The 17,701-nt window shown below is 34.3% G+C and overlaps 1 protein-coding gene across 7 annotated transcripts in view; it reads right to left on the minus strand.

Annotated features, from left to right (window-relative positions):
• Positions 1–17,701, minus strand: part of GRIK2 (glutamate ionotropic receptor kainate type subunit 2) — a 1,079,206-nt gene that overhangs the window by 368,562 nt on the left and 692,943 nt on the right. For 6 of the 7 annotated variants that reach the window (XM_072831955.1, XM_072831953.1, XM_072831957.1 and 3 more), the window contains 2 exons: positions 9,141–9,322; positions 2,388–2,441 (listed from right to left, as the gene is read on the minus strand). In XM_072831955.1, the coding sequence (XP_072688056.1) occupies positions 2,388–2,441; positions 9,141–9,322 (236 nt within the window). The remainder of the gene's footprint in view (positions 1–2,387; positions 2,442–9,140; positions 9,323–17,701) is intronic. The other variant, XM_072831959.1, reaches the window with a different exon arrangement.

A 17,701-nucleotide genomic window follows, 5' to 3' on the forward strand; every position in this document is an offset into this window, starting at 1 on the left:
TTTTTTTAATTTCCTTTTTTCTTATTAAGAGATACTTTTTTTGGTAAAGATTTTATTTATTTATTTATTTATTTATTTATTTATTTATTTATTTTATTCATAAGAGACACAGAGAGGCAGAGACACAGGCAGAGGGAGAAGCAGGCTCCATACAGGGAGCCTGACGTGGGACTCGATCCCAGGATCTCAGGATCACGCACTGGGCTGAAAGTGGTGCTAAACTGCCGAGTCTCCTGGGCTGCCCTAAGAGATCCTTTTGATTTCTCTAAAATCTTATGATTATGGTAGAACCGAGTTGTAACTACACTGAAATATAATTAGCTGATGAGTAGTGATATGCTCTCTTCTAGTGTATCACTAAGTTTCATACAGGCTGCAAAAAGTCACTTGGTGGGAAGTAATATCTCTATTAGAGTGAACCATAGGATTTACCAATAAAATGTAAACTATTGTGTGAAGATTCTCTATTAGAGGAGAGCTGTTATTACAGGAAGCTATTGCTGTACATTATAGTACTTTATAGTAGTACATTATAGTAACTTGATCTAGTAGCTTTGAGACCTCTAAAACCAAGTAGACCAATCAGAAGACTTTGGGTTAACTGAAAACATTGGTTGGACTGGGCATTGGTCATTGTAGGAGTGGAGATGCATGCTAGAGACAGTATGGAGGAAAAAAAATAGTCAAATTTTGGTGGTGATGTAGGCGTCAGACAAAGGAAATCAGAAGAGGGGTCAATTTAGAGAACATTAAGATTTAAATAAATATCTTAATGTAACACCAGTTAGACTTGTTCTATAATGCAGCAATATATAACAACTCAGAAATCTTACAAAGGAACTTTGAGATTTCATTTCAACAAAGGTAATAACTGAAGCTCTAAATACCTATCAGTCCTGAAGAAAATAACCAAAGAGGAAGAAGAAAAATAGAATGAAGACTCAAACTTGGATACTCTTATATATTGGGCAACAGGCAGGAAAGGGGAATAGAATATGCCTATGCAAATATGCCACCTTAGCATGTGGATTACTTTGATCTGAAGGCAATCAAGACCCACCAGTGGGGGGGGGGGCAACCAAGTCTAACCCCTGTAGACTGAGGAAAAACTTTTATTTCTGCCTTAACTAAAATAATTTATATAGAGGGCCTGTACCCGAAAAGGAGCTATTACTAGAAATAACTTTTTTTTTTTTTTTATCTGAAAGATCTTTCAGCATGGCAGGGCAAACTTCTAATTACCAAATATCTGTTCTTCTTATCGGTCTGTGAATTACCTTCCTCCCCTTTAAGCCCCAGGCCCTCATCCCATTCCTTAGCTCAATTATCTGACCTGACCTTGAGTCTCATATCTTTGGGGCTCCTTACACATGAAATTAAATTTGTTTTTTTCTCCCGTTAATCTGTTTTATGTCAATTTAATTATTAGACCAGCCAAAGAACCTAGAAGGGAAGAAGGACAAAATTTCTGCCCCTACAGCAGGAAAGAATTAGTGACAGAAACAGACAGTCGTTTCACAGAAGAGGGAAAATCAGGATAAAATATTAGTAAAGAAATAGAACCAAGAGTTAGTAGGTTTGACAGAAGGGTAAGGTCATATTTTCATGCATACTTAAGAAAAAAATGTGTGGTGATTATGTAAAGACAAAAGATAAAGGTAACATTCAATTTGCTAATTGCAAATTAAATAATACTTTAAAAATCCAAATTACTTTAAAAATCCAAATTACTTTAAAAATACTTTTAAAATCCAAATACTTTAAAAATCCAACTAAACATAGGCAAAAGCAGAACAGAATATTTAATCTACTAAAAGAACAGATTCAATAAATCTGTTTTTTAAAGTAAATAGAACCAAGATAACAACATTAAAAATTATGCTTTTCTAAAACACTGATTTCTCAGCAAACCAATATGACTATTTATTATGTTCTGAAAGTTCTCTAAAGCAATATATAAATAAGATATAATATTTTGGGTTTTTAAAAAATATTTTTTATCTATTTATTCATGAGAGTCACAGAGAGAGGCAGAGACATAGTCCAAGAGAGAAGCAGGCTCCATGCAGGGAGCCGAATGTGGGACTCAATCCTGGGACTCCAGGATCCCGTCATAGGCCGAAGGCAAACACTCAACTGCTGAGCCACCCAGACGTCCCACAGATACAATATTATGAATTGACATCGGAGATAATATTATTTCAAAATCATCAGCTTCCCACCAAAAATTATTCTCTATAAGAATTAATTCTTCCTGAGTTTTATAAAAATAAAATAAATGATAACTACAAAAGTACCAGTCATTCTCACTCAAAAACCCATTCGTCATCCTGAAAAGTCTTAATAATAAAATTTAGAGCATTATCTTTATGCTTTAAGTTACTTACCAGAGTCGTAAAGATATAATGATAGTACTCTGTCATCATTCCCATAGCTAATGCCTAAGAAGCAAAAAATAAATATATATATATGTTAATATTTAAGACACACATCATATGAAATATGTCAATAAGAAAACAAAATAGTAGGATGTTATGAAGAATCTGGGTATAATATTCAGGTTATATTAAAACGGGGTCAAACTAAATCTTTTCTCCATAGTTAAAGAAGATTAGCAGTTACTGAAGGGTTTCTGAACCAATTCTCTTGATACAAAAGCAATTAGTTGAAAGTTTGCAATTGTAAAGCTTATTGCTTTACATAGTAAAGGAGGCATTAAATTTGAGGCAAACCTGAAATTAGCACATCTTAGTTCATTATATTTGTAATGTCTCCACTACAAATACTCTAATGAGGAACACCATTCTATTTTGATGAACACTATTACTCCATTAGAAAAAAAAAATGCAAAAAAAAAAAAAAAAAAGAAAAGAAAATGCTGCAAAGTGCAATGCCAGTAGGAATTTTTTTTAGCACTTTAGAGACTTTCCTTAGCATTGATGAAGCAACTGTAAATCACCACTGTTATTTGAAAAGTACAAAAAAAAAAAAGAAAAAGAAAAAAGAAAAGTACAGATAAAGAAATGTTCTTTACTTTTACTAATAGACCAGTTGCAAATTACTATTTTATTTCATACTTATACAGTCCTTGTCAATTTTAGACTATCAATCTTAAAATAAGGATTTTTGGATTAGAACTTCCAGTCACAAGACTCTCAATTTCTCCTCTGAAAATGAGAACACTTTTGAAATAGCTGTTTATCAATGAATAGTAGTTGGTGATGATAATTGAAAAATGATGCATTTTTGAGCTGAATGAAGAGCTCTTAGTAGGAAACAAGTATTCTCAGGTGCATCTAATGCTCTTCCATAAAATACTAACTACACAAATTCATTTGCCAAATAGCTGCCCCAGCTATATACCCTATGTAGTCTACGCTCACAGGTAGGTATTAACCAATTAACTAAAATAAAGTTTTTATATCTAGAAGTGAGCTGTTAAGAAAGAATAGATATTTGTGAACATTTTTGGAACATATCAAATATACTTATTTAATAGGGAGAAACATTTGTTAATGAAAGACAGCATCAGAGAATTAAGCAGAGGAAAGGAATTAATTGTGATATTATGATTTATAATAAGAATACTAATTTGGTCTTCATTGATGACCCTTTTCACACACACACACAGACGCACACACACACAGTGGGATTGTGTGCACAACACTTAGGAACAAATTATCAAATAACATTTCCTGAATGGACAAAGAGTGTATGAGCCAATGAGGCTCTGATGAAGCCTGAATCTTAATCAAAATAAGAGAAAATTTATCTTATTAGATAAGGGTACATAAGATTATCTTTGTAGAAAGTATTCATTGTTCTGATGGATATGTACCAAAGGTTTCTCAGCTCCAGAGCTGTGCAATGACAGCTCAGCATTATTCAATAGTTTTTATTTTATCAAATAAACAGGTAGAGAAATATAAAGACAATTGAAAGAAATAGTGATTCGGATGTATAACTATAAATAGCATATAATGCCTAAAATGTGTTAAGTAATATTCTAAGCACACTGCACATTTTACTCTAATTTAGGCCTTGTAGAGGCTGAAGGCAAGCTGACCCAAGATGGGTCACTTTGGCATGAATGTTATTCTGAGCTGAAGGCAACTGTGTGGGGTCAAGAGAAACTTTGGCTCCTCTCTTAACACATAAAAAAAACCTAAATTGGGGATCCTTCTCAGAATAAGGATTATTAGGAGAGATAAATTTTATCAGAGTGATCCATCAGTATGGCAGGACAAACATCTAATTACCAAACATCTGTTCTCCTTATTGCCTTGGGAAGTACATTCCTTTCCTCTGAAGTGCCCCTTCTCCTTAGTTCAGCATGACGAATAGAACCCATTTTGGCCAACTGACTGTCTTTGGAATTTCCATGTCTGTGTCGATTCCCTACATGTATGCTATTAAATTTGCTTTTCTCCTGTTAATCTCTCTCATGTCAATTTTATTCTTCAGTCCAGATAGAAGGACCCTTAAAGGGGAAGGAATTCTTGCTTCCTGGGAGCCTCATTAAAAATCTTATGAGGTAGATCTTCTTATCAAACTTATTTTAGGAAAGTAGGGAAGTAGGAAAGTAGGACAGAATAAGAATGAATAAATTGGCCAACAAATTGAGATAGTAAGTAAACATGAAATCTCGTTTTCTAACTCTTGAAGTTTGGATATAGGATATAATATGCTACTTTATATTGGAATGCCTGGGTGGCTCAGCAGTTGAATGTCTGCCTTTGGCTCAGGTCATGATCCTGGGGTCCTGAGATTGAGTCCCGCATCGGGCTCCCCTCAAGGAGTCTGCTTCTCTCCCTCTGCCTATGTCTCTGCCTCTCTCTCTGTGCCTCTCGTGAATTAATGAATAAAATCTTTAAAAAAAACTATGCCACTTCATAAAATGGTATATTTTATATTCCCAAAGGCATTGATCCATTGTAGGATATTATAATCTCTCTCTCTCTCTCTTTCTCTCTCTCTCTCTATATATATATATTTTTTTTCCTGTCTGATTTTTTCCTTGATATTTTGAAAACCTCAAAGAGCTCAAGCCAGTATTGAAAATTGTGTTCTGGAGATAGCGATGGAAGGCATTAAGGAGATGGTGGTAGGGACAACAGTTTGCTCCTGACATGGGTATTTTGTACTAGCCACAGGCTTCTTCTTCACCACCTTGAGAAGAAATCTGTAGAGGATAATTGAGGACTGTTTATGCCTTTTCTGACCTTCCTTCAGTCTTTGATCCTGAAAACAAGAATCTTTTATGTGATGGGCACTGAGGAGGGCACTTGATGGGATGAGCACTGAGTTTTATACTGCATGCATGTTGACAAACTGAATTTAAGTAAAAAAATTAAATTAAATTAAATTAAATTAAAAAGGTTAAAAAAAGAATCAGTTATGTACTATAATGTGTAATCTAAATAGAAAAGGATAGTTATTTTTGATTGAGTACCTACACCATAAACATTAACAAAAATGGACAATAGGGATACTCTCTTGAAAGATAAATTAATAATTTCCAGTAGGATTTAAAAAAAAAGAACTTTGTAGAGTTTAGACAGCAGGCTTCAGCAATGGAAACTTGATTAAGGCAAAGGGACCTAGCTGAATACAGATAGGCCCACCTCAATATATCCATAGGCCTCAACTAGCCAATGGAATACTTAGGACTAGGCAAGTTACCAAAAAAGGGAAAATTTCATACATGGCAGTACCTTCTCACTTTCCCTATTATTATTATTTTTTAAGACTTTATTTGGGATCCCTGGGTGGCGCAGCGGTTTGGCGCCTGCCTTTGGCCCAGGGCGCGATCCTGGAGACCCGGGATCAAATCCCACGCCGGGCTCCCGGTGCATGGAGCCTGCTTCTCCCTCTGCCTGTGTCTCTGCCTCTCTCTCTCTCTGTGTGACTATCATAAATAAATAAAAATTAAAAAAAAAAGACTTTATTTATTTATTCATGAGAGGCACACAGAAAGAGGCAGAGACATAGAGGGAGAAGCAGGATCCCTGCAGGGATCCCGATGAGGAACTGGATCCCAGGATCCTGGGATCAGGTCCTGAGCCAGACAGACACTCAACCACTGAGCCACCCAGGTGTCCCACCTTCCCTCTTTAAAAACAGCTCCCACCCATTGCCTCCTGGCAGATAGCTTCTCCTTTGCTGTCCTGCCCATCACTCCCTTGTGGTATAGTCAATAAACTTCTACCTCCTTTGTTCTAGCTTAAGTGAATTATATTCACTGCCATCACCTGCACCCACCACCCCCACCCCATGCCCCACTGGCTTCCAGTCAACCATTACCCCACATTTGGGGTCCCCAACCAATCTGGAAACATTTAGACACCACAAACTTTTTCTGGATGTTTTTTAAATTATAATATTTATGCCTTGCTACTGTTTTTAAACGAACTGTATACACACTTCAAACCACATTAATAATGATAAAATTAATATCTTCTTATGTATAAATAATATGAGAGTATCCACAGTAGAAAAACTGGATGTACAATAGAAAAATTAGTTGTACTATGTTATCCCTCCTGGAAAGAAATACTACAGATTCATTTTTCCCAAAATCAAAATATCATTAGAAATTCCCAACATTCAACTAGTGTAGTGTTAACAATGCCATATGACAAATTAACATATTTAGACATAGTTTGGAATCAGTTTATCCTTTGGGTTATATCCAGAAATTACATTGCTCAAAGTTAACAATTAAAGAGGTGGACTTTATATGATATTTCTTAAAATTTAATAATTTTCTTCTTGCTGCTGTGGGAATTTATTTGCATCTGATTTTGCATTTTTCCAATCTAAAAATTTTATTTTCACACTCTCTAATCTAGACTTTCAAAGCCTTAATTAATACTTTTTCTCTGTGTTAGAATGACCTTGTGAGGTTTAATTGCAGATCATCTTGACCCTGCCATAGGGGATTCTCTTTGACAAATTTGGGTGGAGGTGGAATCTTTTGTTATTAAGTCATGTATACCAATTAGTGCACCCAAATAGCCAGCCCCAAGCTTCAGTTACTTTTAGAGCGTTCAGGGAAAAAAACTTCAAATTCTCTTTTGCTCAATATTTAGGAAAAACTCATTTAGTTTAAATAAATAAAACAATGAAACAAATACGGCTAACCTGATAAACGTATTCCTGGATACTTCTAATATTTGTTCTTAGGTTAAGCCAGACAAGCTGAAAGCCCATCAATGCCTGCTCTAACTCTTATACCATTTCTTTGGACTTCTATCATTAACCAAAGTTGAGAAATCTCAGAAAAATTTCATACACCTTAAAAGCAAGTCCTGTTAAATGTATTGCATTTGTAAGAAGTAATCTATTTACTTTCTTCTTGAATTAGTTTCTAGAATAACCGAGATCCAAATGCTCTCTTGAACTAGGTAAGTTAAAAAACAAACATCATATATGTGGTTTGTCAGTGTTATAGAAACTAAAAACATGCATTCTGTGTAATAATGTTATGCTGAATTAATCTTAACTCCCATATTATCATCTTACCTTTGCTCTGATTTTTCATCTACTAATCTTGCTAAAATTATTAACTTCTTCTGCTGTATATATTTTAACTTTTAAAATATTATTTATTTATTTATTTGAGAAAGTACATGTACTAGAAGCGGAAGGGACAGAAGGAAAGGGAGAAGCAGGTTCCGCATTGAACAGGGAGCCCTAAGCCCTGGGCTCCATCCCAGGATTCAGGGATCATGACCTGATCTGAAGGCAGACTCTTAACTGACTGAGCCACCTAGGTGCTCTGTATACATTTTAGATATTATCTTAATTATGTTTTCATTTTGCAAACAGAGCAGGTTACATATAAGAAAACAATTATAAAATAATGGATATACTAAATAAAAGGCAGAATGGCAATTCTTTTATTAAAGTTGATGGATACTATCACCTTTCAAATAGCAAAATAAGTCAGTTACTCTAGAGACAAGACAATCATTTACATACTTGCTGAAATCATTTACATACTTGCTAAATACTTGGTAGGTTTTGGTAGAGAAAACCTACCAAAGCTCTGTCACTGACAAATTGTCCAGTGCTACTCACTCTGGGCATAAAGGAAAACTCTCCTTTCCAAGTCTGTCTATTCTAAAAGTAATCAAGAATTGGTTTTGGTATATATGAGAAATAAATCCCTGCTCTAAATTTCATTGCTTACTTTATTACATCACTTTATTCACTACCAAAAAACCCTCAAAAACAAACAAAAAAAGACATCCAAATTTCATATGCTTTACTACTCAAATATAACACTAGAGCAATTTTCCAAATCCAATTAAAGATTTTACTGTAGTGAAACCAACATTCATATTGGAAGATTGGACAAACATCTGCTTAATAAACTAACCATGTTATAACAGGCATTTACTGTTGATAGTTATATTTTATGGGATATAATTTGACATCTGAATCTGCATAATTCTCCAGTAAAGATATTTTATCTCTTAGAGGTTCGAGGACAGTTTACTAATTCCAAACCACTGTGATATCAGCCAGTATGAGTTGTTTTGCAGGGTTGCTGATAAATCGGAATAGTGAGGAAGTAACATTAAAAGTTTTTACTGCCATGACATTTCATTTGATTGATTTACTATTATTTTTGAGTCAGGCAATGCTTTATTCTGGAATGAACACTTAACATCGCTAGAAGAAATATGAATCCCTCTACTACTTTTTGCTGCTGGGCATTGATCAATTTACCCAATCTTTCTAAGACTTAGTTTCTTCATCTGTGAGGTGGAAATAGTTTTTACTTCATGGGGTCACAATGATGATTAAAAAAGATCAAATGTGTAAGGCATTTCCTAGAAGATGCCAGCTAAAGAGCAAATCTTTTTTCTCTTTTTTTAATGGTTAAGGGTCAGACTCTTGATTTTTGGTCAGATCATGATCTCAAGGGTCCTGGGATCCAGCCCTGCATCCAGCTCTGAACTCAGCTTGAGGATTTCTCTTCCTCTTCCTCTGCCCATCCCCTAACCTCCCTCCAACTTTCCCCCCTCCTAAAAAAAAAAAACAAAAAACAAAAAACAAAAAACAATAAAACAAAAAAGCTTTAAATGCAAATATAATAAAGGATCCAAGAATTTACGTAAGTTAAAGATTACCTGTTTCAAAATGCCTGCTGCCATTTCATGGCTACAGTCAAAGATTACATGGAACTCCTTGCCTCTCTTCATTTCCTTTAGTAAGGGTTTTGCATCCTTTGTATCAGCAGGTAGTTGACGGATTTTAAGCCGAAGATTGTACCTTGATGGAGCTTTGATGAGCTCCTGCAAACGAATGAGACCTTTAATGAAAAAAGGGGGGGGGGGGATAATATTAGAGAAAAAACAGAGTAGGTCATAGAATCACAGAACATACTCACTACAATACCTGATTTTTTTGACCATGCATATGTGCATTTCATGGCATGACCACTGAAATTCTTACTTTCTAACCAGATCTCATCATTTTTGTTAAGATGATTGTTTCTCAAATTCTTTAAGAAATTATTTTACAAATTATGAAAGACATACACGACTATAAGTTGATATAATAATTTAAATAAATAAAAAGATATAGAGCAAAATAGTCTCCCTCTGTACCCCAAAGGGTTGTCACAATTGATAGCTTACAAATATTATTCCTCCATTATTTTCTATGCCTTTCCACATATATAGATAGAGTTTTGTTTTGTATTTTACATTAATAGTGGCTTGTATAAATGTCTTAAAGTCTGTTGTAAGTCAGTGACTGTTATAATTTGTTATTATTCTTCAGTGTTAGAAATCTGGTTACTTTTTTTGTTTTTGTTTACAAGTAATGGGCTAGTAATTTGGTTTATATGTAAGAGTAAAATAAGTTTCTTAAATAAAATAGACTCAGGTAGTAGCCTGAACCATAATTAAATTAAGAAATAAAACTTTTTTTGTATTGTTTGCTAGATATAACATTAACTTCAGAAAAATATATAACCACATGCATTATTAGTAAAGCAAATATTTTCCAAGAGAAGTAGCGTCTCAGTATATGTTTCAAAAATATATCAAATTAATATATACATGTTCAATACGTCTAGAACTGCTGGCATTTTAAAATAAGAGAAATCATCAAAATTATTCTTTTATACAAACTTCAAGTAATGAAACCCCTTCAAGAATTCACATACAAGACTAGATATATAAGAGTGTGATAAGAATAAAAGGATCATCCGATTCTATTCTAGCTTGGACCAAATTAAGCAATTTCCTTATCTCCTCTTCCTACTCTTCTTTCTTATTTACATTTTTTCCATCTCATCTCTGTATTTCTATTTCCATTTTCCGTGAAGAACTACCTTCATAAATATTAGTAGGACAAACAATAATAAAAGAATATATTTGGAAATAATTAATCTGGAGCTTTCTCTCTCTCTATCTCTGTGTGTGTGTGTATGTGTGTGTGTGTGTGTGTGTGTTTCCTCCTGGAATAATAGGAATAAAAATATATCTTACTCTGAGTAAAAAAATCTGTGTATTAAAAATCTGTGTATTATCTGTGGATAATATATGATCCAGAGAGTAAAATCAAATTCTAGGACTCTTTTCTTTTTTTTTTTTTTTTTCTAGGACTCTTTTCATTCAATTTTTAAATAAATAGACCATTGTAGATATAATGCTATATACAGTTTAGTATGTTGCAACATAGTTAATAAAATTAACATGACTAGTTTTCAGTATTTTCATCCTCAAATGAGATGTACAGTTTAAAAAATATGTAAATTCACAAATATACCTGGTATCTTTTGCTTTTAAAATACTGTCCCATAAAATTTACTTCATTGCAAGTTATTTTAGAATTTTGCCATTTAAAATTCTACAAATCATGGTTGCATAAATTACATAGTATACCATAATTGTCTCATTTTGATTTATAAATTTAAATATTTACTAACTATAGTAAAATGAATATAACACAATTAAATGATATTAAATGTATCCATTAAACATAATACAATTCAGTCTAGAGAATTAATGTATATATAAAGAGTACAGATGTAAACAAAGGTGAAAACAAATATTTGAATTTATAACACCTGCTTAATTGTAGTTTAGCAGTGAACTTATAAAATCTTCCAAAACAGGTATAAAAATCTATATTTATTTGAACATGGGAATGCTCTGCAACTAAATTAGAATAAATTATTAAAGGGTAGTAGTATTGTTTAGCTACTTTTTATAAATAAACAAGAGTATAATTGCAGTAAGGCAATGGTCCCCCAACTTTGGAAAGTATGACAGTAATCTATGGAGCTGGTTACAATCTACACAGCTAAAACAGAACCTGCAGAGGATAGGACTCATGCATGTGTATTTTCAACAATCTTCCTCCATCATCAAAAAGTGAGGTTAATTTCCAAAGATCAGTCTGGTTTCAGGTAAATGTCATATGGGAGTCACTTTTGGAACCACTTTGGCATACCAATTCTATAGGATAATAACTATATTATATTAGCTAGGATCATAAGATAATCAAGTAATTAATTCAGAGAATGAATTCCAACTTCATTAGGAAAAGTGAATCAGAAAACTGTAAATACAGCTGACTGTAGGAATAAGAGAAAGAAAGAAAAGAAGACATCATTCATTTACTCCTGCTTCAAACAAATGTTTATTAAAATCTTACTATGGGTCAAGCATTGTTCTAGATATTGGCAATACAGTAAAAAATAAAATAGACAAAATCCTTGCCCATACTATGCTAAAAATATACAGGGGAAGGCAGGTAAAGGTTATAAAGCAGGCAATTATATATGAAAAATAGCAAATAATATTTTGGTGGGGAAAGTACAATTATTGAGGAAGAATATAGCAGAATCATCTAACTCAGAATGAGAGTGCTCATAAAAATTATCCCAAAGAAGGTGACATCGAAGCTAATACCTGAATAAAAAAAGTTGAAAGACTAGATAGAAGAAAAAAAGTTTGTTTTTGTTTTTATTTTTGTTTTTGTTTTTTAATACTGGCAGGGAGGTGAGAGAGTGTGGGTAAAGTATCTTAAGCAGCAAGGAAGAAGTGGTGACAAGTGTAATTTAAGAGGGCATGGGGCTGCTTCAGAAGCCTGTGTAAAACACTTTAGAGTTGAAGTCTTAAGGGTAGTGGGAAAGTCCCCACTTAGAATCTACATTTCAAAAGAAGCATTCGGGTGCCTCAGTGGCTCAGGTAGTTGAGCATCACTATTGGTTTTGGCTCAGGTCATGATCAAGCCCCATGTTGGGCTCCATACTGGTCATAGAGCCTGCTTAGGATTCTCTCTCTCTCTCTCTCTTTCCCACCCCTCCCTGCATCCCCCTCACTCTTTTGAAGAAAAAGAAAGAAGAAAGGAAGGAAGGAAGGAAGGAAAGAAAGAAAGAAAGAAAGAAAGGAAGGAAGGAAGGAAGGAAGGAAGGAAGGAAGGAAGGAAGGAAGGAAGGAAAAGAAAAAGAAAGAAGAAAGAGAAAGAAAGAAAGAAAGAAAGAAAGAAAGAAAGAAAGAAAGAGAAAGAAAGAAAGAAGAAAGAAAGAAAGAGAAAGAAAGAAAGAAAGAAAGAAAGAAAGAAAGAAAGAAAGAAAGAAGAAAGAAAGAAAGAAAGAAAGAAAAAGAAAGAAAAGAAAGAAAGAAAGAAAGAAAGAAAGAAAGAAAGAAAGAAAGAAAGAAAGAAAGAAAGAAAGAAAGAAAGTGATTTCTCTTTCTGAGAAAGAAATCACTCAGATTTTCAGTATGGGGACAGATCAGAAGAGCTAAAACTGAAGGAAGAAAGAGTTGAAAGGTAGTTGTAATAAAGCAGGTTAGGAAAGGCCAAGATCTGTGTGCAGGGCGAGATAGTAGGGAGAGATAGAAGTAGATAGACCAGAGAGAAGTTTTGAAAAACTACAGGAAGTACTTGGTAAGGGAGAGAGTGGAGTCAGGGAAGTTTCCCAGATTTCTGTTTTGGGGAGCTAGAGGGATACTGTGCTTCCACTGAGCATGAGAGCATGGGGATCAGGTCAACGGAGGGTTCAAAATGAGAGGAACAATCAACCAAGGGTTGCTAGTAAAAAAAACAGTAAATACTTTAAGAAAGTGTTTATTAAATTTAACTACAAAATTAATGATGACCTAGGAAAGGATAGTTCTCCTGGGATGGTGGGGGTAGACTATTGTGCCATTAGTAGGAGTGGAGGGAGGTAAAAAAATAGACCCCTTCAAAATCATCTCCATATATTTCCATAATGTAACTTAGTGCCCATCCTAGTCAGATCTAATATCCTTGTAAGAAACTACCAGTGCTTTCCTAACCCATCATCAGACTTGAGCTCAGGAACAGACTTATAGGACATTTAGTGTCCTATCTATTAAATGAGTTTTATCTAGATCAGTAGTTCTCAAAGTATGGTCCACATATCCCCTCACTCTTTCAAGGGGGAGGTCCAACTATTTTCCAACTATTTTCATAATAATACTAAGAGGTTATTTGGCTTTTTTTGCTTTTGTTTTGTCACTTGTGTGCAATTGTATGTTCTGGACGTTATAAGACACAGATGATGTCACAGCATATTGAATGAAGAAGTAAATATGAAAATCCAGCTCCCTCCCATTAAATCAAAGATTAAAGAAACCTATGAAAATATCTTACAAATGCTTCCAGAGAACTTCAATTATTAAGGATGTAAGATAATATAAAAACCAAAATGTCTAAAAATTACTAAGTTAAAAAAAATTACTAAGTTATATTATCTCTAAATTTTTCCTAGTTCTGAATTTCTATTATTCTCATAAAATTATTTATATAAATGCAGAATAATCTAATACCAACCTTTGCCAAATGAAGAAAAAAAAGCTATCCTTGGCTAACTTATCTCACAAGATTTTGTGCAAGTTAAATATAAATTGGGGGGATTTAGCCTATCATTGCAGAAATAGCCTGGGTGTTAGGTTTGAATTTCAGTTCAAAAATGTATGATCTGCGTGACTTTGTGGAAGACATTATATTTCTCTCTGCTTTGCTTTTTTCTTCCTTATATTAGGAAAAAGCCATATATGTATTAATATATAAATGCCCAAAAAGGAAATGTCACATATCAAACTCTCAAAAAGTGGTAGCTGTCAATATTTTTATTTTTGCTAAGTTTTGGAAGGATATAGTTATTTTTTTAAGTGCTGGTTATTAAATCTGTCCTTGGGCACTATTTTGACACTGATTTCAACTGAAAATGTAACAACATAAAAATTTTAATTGACATTTTAAGAGATTAACTCATTACTAAAGAAAAAGGAACACCATATTTACAGATTAGTCCAACAGTTTTGAATTGAAAAATCTCAAGTGATTCAAAAAATAGAAATTTTCTGAAGAATAGAATCCACAAATAGTATTTGCAGAGTTCATCCTATGTATAAATACTGCCAAGTATTTTCAAATCTCTTAAGAGCTCATGTGGATGGTCCATTGAGCCATCAGGTACAATAAATGTTTACTTATTCTCTTCAAACACATACATCCCTGCTGGCATTAATGTAACAAATTTCAGTTTGCCAGCTTCCCTGAGGAATAATATTGAAGAGCTAAAGTAGGATAAATAAACAAACAAATAAATAAATAATAAATAAAACAGCTGCTGCTAGTAGGAACTGCCATCTTCTACTTGAGAATTAAAGTAAAATGTTGCTTTTATTCATTCATTCAGCAAGTATTAACTGCAAGTCCACTATGTGCAAGACATTGTTTCATGAATAAATATGACAGGAATCATAGCATTTATTCATTCTTGAACTCCTGAAATACAGTTTGACTTTGACACTTTTTTTTTTAATACAAAAGTTATTTCTACAATGCTTTTCACCTTCAGTTTTCAGAATAAAAGTAGTTCAGCATTCCAATCAGTAGAAAGAGACCCAGAGAGCTGTTTGAATACTGAAAGTAGAAACATGATTTATAAATTTCATTTTTCACCATCTTGTGCACCAGGTGCTTAGACTTCTCTCCTGGCTTCCAAGTCTTCTTTGCTCTAAACTATGATATTGTTTCTCTTTTACCCATGTTTCCTTTCCAGATCCTTTGCCTTCCCCATTAGGTGGCAATTACATACAATCTCTGTCTGAGTTTTGTTATTTAGCACAACTTGGAAGAATAAGAGAGGGTTGAGAAGGAAGATGTATCCAAAACATCCAAAGAATGGATGTTTACGCACTTTATTTAATGAGTTATTTGATGGCCTCCTTGCAATTTAATGTATGTGGATAAGGGTTTTATCCAAAGGGAAATGGGCCTAAACAGAAGGAATGCCTAATTACCATACTGGGTATATGTATTTTCCTCTGTAGATCTCTATGGATCTTTCTATCTCCCCCAATATTTCTCTGTAAACTATTGTGTTCAAAAAAATTTCTATCTCAGAAAAGATTACCCTAATCAAATTCATCATAAACAGTTAAATATGCATGCTCTGTAAAATAAAATAGGAAAAAAGTAAGCTTCTTAAAATAATTGGATTGCTTTACATGTGGTCATTTCCCACAATTCTTTGGTCAAAATGCAGAAATAAAAGGAGCCATCCATGAGACAAAATAAAGGTTGAAATTTATTTTGTTGAAAATGTGGTTAATACAAAAAATTTCCAAACAACTTTTTCAGAAATGCAGTATACTTTAACAAATTTGGCACCCGGTTAAGTTATTTAGTGAAAGTGTAGAATTATAACTCCTTAAAACAATCTTTTAATTAAAATGCCCCCTCTTTCCCTAATGTAATTAGTTGATGTAATGATAATAAAAGAGAAACAATCTGCACAGATGGGTTCCTGAAAATCTTCTAACAAAAAAGGAGCACCACATTGCAATTATCCCTTTATTTTGGTAGATGAGTAACATTCTATTCCCTCTAATTCCTTCACTGAGAGTACATTTTTTTAACCTTTTTCTGCTTTCAGATATTTTACAGTAGCTGAAATCAAGGTTTATCTTCAGCTTACAGGGGACAGAGGTCTGAGCTGCTCTTTTCAGAAGGTGGCATCAATTCAGCTTTTAAGGAGAATCCAGAAGGAGTCATTTATGCACACTCCAGCTGGCACTCTGTTCTAAAAGAGATCAATCACACTGACTCTCTGCAGGCCCAGCCTCCCCCCGCCCCAGGAAGGGAGTCCCCAGGTTCCTCCTATACCCAGGTATCCACTTCAGCAGCCACACAAACTAGAGTTTTGCCACCTGGCTCACTCATCAGGCCTATTTATCATTTTAGTTACTGTGGTCTTTATGCAGGCCAGACCTCTCCCCTACCCTCCAAATGCCTTGTGTACTAAACTATATAAAAATGACTCATCCACATTCAATGTTTCATCATCAACCCCACTCCCTTTCTTTCAATTGAGAAAAAAGAATCCATTGAGATACCAAACATCTCAAAGAGTTATTTTTATTAGAATGTTTTATTTGTGCTACAGAGTGTTTTAGACTTATTTTTTCTTTTTAAAAGAAAATGCTATGCATGGAGCCCAATGCAAGGCTTGAACTCATGACCCTGAGATCAAGACCTGAGTTGAGATCAAGAGTCAGATGCTTAACTAACTGAGCCACCCAGGTGCCCCTGTGCTACAGAGTGTTTTGAAGAAAACTGAATAAAATATCTATACCAGATGGGTTTTGCAGGCTATGGTAATACATTAAGTATTGACAAGGGAGTTAATCATATTAAGAAAATCAAAAGTGGCTTATACTTTTGAGATGTAGATTGCCACTGAAAATTTTTGTCTGTCCCCCTCTCTTTGGGGATGAGGTAGATTTGTTTATCAGTACAGGGAAAATTAAAAAAATAAATAAAGAGAATTGAGGTCTAAAATAAAAAGGGAGAAGAGGAAGGGAAAATCAGAAGAAACATCCAAAGTGGTTTTCATGTTCTTAGAAGAGGGAGATAAAGCTATGTAGAGAAAACTAGAAGGTTGGTCTCCTGGGAAAATCTTCAAATCCTAATAATCACCTTACAGAGAGGGAATGCCATCTCTCTTTTTGAAATCTGCTAGATCTTTAGAGTATGATAGAGCCCAATACATTCAAAACATGTAAAAACACTTTAGCATGATATATTAGAAACCAAGTAGCAGATGAGTTTCGATTCATATGCCAAGGTGAGCTGTCTGTGGCTACCTGGAGTGCTGTGTGAAAAATGTTTTTGAGACCAGTTCTGTGTTCAGAGGCATGTTTCAGAAAGGGATTTGAACCTGAGTGATGGGGTAGGCGTAGTGGCATCATGTATTGGTCATCCTTATATTAAAATTTCCTCCTTACTTATTTGTGTCATCAAATGCTAGCCAGGATATTGTTTTATTGAGCAAAGGCTTTCTGCGCTTCAGAATGGAAAACAATACAGTGCCACAGACCATACATTTCAGACACTGTGCTCTTACATAAAGGCAAGAACCAGTGCTGAACCATGATGCCTTTCAAATATGTAGAATCCAAACAGGAATTCTGACTCTTACAGTCTCCTGAAAACATTTAAAAAGCATATAAATTGGGCAGCCCGGGTGGCTCAGCAGTTTAGCGCTGCCTTCACCCCAGGGCGTGAGCCTGGAGACCTGGGATCGAGTCCCACATCGGGCTCCCTGCATGGAGCCTGCTTCTCTCTCTGCCTATGTCTCTACCTATCTCTCTGTGTATCTCTCAGAAATAAATAAATAAATAAATAAATAAATAAA

This window comes from Canis lupus, chromosome 7, assembly GCF_048164855.1.
Source record: "Canis lupus baileyi chromosome 7, mCanLup2.hap1, whole genome shotgun sequence".
NCBI lineage: Eukaryota > Metazoa > Chordata > Mammalia > Carnivora > Canidae > Canis > Canis lupus.